We start from the raw sequence: 2,027 nt of genomic DNA on the forward strand, positions 1-2,027 counted from the left end.
AGGGGGCGGGAATTCCCGGCTGGAGGCCGGAACTCTGCGGGTGCCATGTAGTGAGACCCTCGCGAGGTGAGTGCGGGCTCCCTGCCGCGGGATCCGGGTGGGACGTCCAGGCCTCCCCCGCGGCCTGGGAGCCGGAGTTCCGGCCCTGACGTTCTTCTGCTTCCCGGGACGCTGGAGGCCTCGGGCCCCGCCTCCCGAAGCCTGGACTTCCAGACACCGCCCTCGGTCGTGTCAGCCTGTCCCGGGACCCCAGACCCCTAGCGGCCCTTCTTTGGTCATGTACCCCGCGGTCCCAGCCCGTGACCTGAGGCGGTCGCTCTCTGCTTTCGGGGGGATGGCGCCGGGGAAACGGGAGCGGGAGAGTGATCCGGCTCTCAAACCCGCCCTGGGCGAGTGGTCCTCGAAGCTGCCCGCGACATCTCGCCAAGAGCCCGAAACCCCCTTAGCCTCATCCGTTCCTTCCTAGCGGGACCCGGGCCTCTACTTTCCTTACAGGACCCCAGCTCCCTAGTCCTCCAGGAGCTCCAGATGAAAGGATGATGAGATCCCCACGCAGTCCTCACCCCTCAGTTTCCCCCTTGCTGGGCCCCCGAGTAAGTCACTTGGAAGGGATAAAGTCTGAGGGAAGGCAGCGTGTTCTCAGTGCAGGAGTGAATGAGTCACACTGGGTTAGGGAAGGTCACCAAGGGGCTGCAGTCGAGTGACCAGCCTTCTGCTTTCTTGGCCCCATCTTTCCTACCATGACCATCCCCCCAACCCTGTCTTCTTAGGTCTGAGAGTCCCTGGAGCAGCCGCAGCCACCATGGGGCCCTGGGGAGAGCCAGAGCTCCTAGTGTGGCGCCCCGAGGCAGCGGCCGTGGAGCCCCTCATGCCAGTGGGGCTGGAGGTGAAGTTGGGGGCCCTGGCGCTGCTGCTGGTGCTCACCCTCATCTGCAGTCTGGTGCCCATCTGTGTGCTGCGCCGGCCCGGAGCTCACACAGAAGGCTCGGGTGAGCCTCCTTTCCCTTGCTGCCGCGGGTGCCTGGGGTGGTAAAGGCTCTGGGGCCGAGGAAGATGACCCAAGGAGGGGAAAAGGTGACCATTGCTTGGGTTGGGGTTCATTTGCTCATTCCCCTCTGTGCTTCACCCTCGCCCAGCCTCCCGCCAGAAAGCCCTGAGCCTGGTCAGCTGCTTTGCCGGGGGCGTCTTTCTGGCCACCTGTCTCCTGGACCTGCTGCCTGACTACCTGGCAGCCATAGATGAGGCCCTAGCAGCCCTGCACGTGACGGTGAGCACCGGCCTGATGCGCGTGACCCTGTGTATGTGGCTGTGTTCAGTCACACACCTCTAGGAGAGAGGTGGTTTGCATGGCGCTGTTTCTGTGGCACTCCATGACTGTGCGGAAGGCTCCTGGCGTGTGGCCCTATGTATTGTGATTTTTAGTAATAGGGTAGAACTCTTTTTGTGGGTTCCTTCCCCTAGTCCCTCTGTGACCCCTGTGTACTCTGAGACAGTGTGAGGAGCCTGATGACCAGGTGTGTGACCTAGTCTGTGGGTTTCTGAGTTCCAGCCTCCAGGAAGTCAACAGCACTGCGAGAATCATCTTCACCCTCTTAGCACTTGCCCGAAGGACTGGAGATAGAGGTCCCTACGGGCCTGGGAAGGGTCGGGGCCGATCCCAGGGGCCTGATGCTGCTAAGCAATGAGACTCAAGGAAGTAGGATGTGGGAAGTTCAAGTCCAAAGCGTAGGAAAGTCTCACAGGAAAAACAGACAACGGGGTGGTGGTGTGAGGACCGCACCCCGGGCTCTTCCTCTGTTTTCCTAAGACCGAGGAAGTGACACTGGATACAACCCTCTGTCTCTGAGTGCCCTGTGTCTCTGTGTGACTCTGTGTAAGCCTGAATGTCCCTGCCACGGTATGTGGCTCCGTGCGTGAGCATTTGGGAAGGTGGGCCAACGTGCGACTCTGAACGTCTGCATCAGTGACCCTCAACTGGGGTTGGTTTTGCCCCCAACCCCTCAGAACATTAGGTGATGTCGGAGACA

At 61.2% G+C, this 2,027-nt stretch overlaps 1 protein-coding gene across 2 annotated transcripts in view; it reads left to right on the plus strand.

Moving 5' to 3' along the window:
- The first annotated feature begins 6 nt into the window (after positions 1 to 6).
- Positions 7 to 2,027, plus strand: part of SLC39A1 (solute carrier family 39 member 1) — a 4,607-nt gene continuing 2,586 nt past the window's right edge. The window contains exons 1-3 of one of the 2 annotated variants that reach the window (XM_023534323.1): positions 7 to 66; positions 771 to 989; positions 1,137 to 1,267. In XM_023534323.1, coding sequence (XP_023390091.1) covers positions 803 to 989; positions 1,137 to 1,267 — 318 coding nt within the window. In that variant the 5' untranslated portion in view covers positions 7 to 66; positions 771 to 802. Of the gene's footprint in view, positions 67 to 770; positions 990 to 1,136; positions 1,268 to 2,027 lie in introns of those variants that run through there. The other variant, XM_011366469.2, reaches the window with a different exon arrangement.

This window comes from Pteropus vampyrus, unplaced genomic scaffold (genome assembly GCF_000151845.1).
Source record: "Pteropus vampyrus isolate Shadow unplaced genomic scaffold, Pvam_2.0 Scaffold124, whole genome shotgun sequence".
In the NCBI taxonomy this organism is placed as follows: domain Eukaryota; kingdom Metazoa; phylum Chordata; class Mammalia; order Chiroptera; family Pteropodidae; genus Pteropus; species Pteropus vampyrus.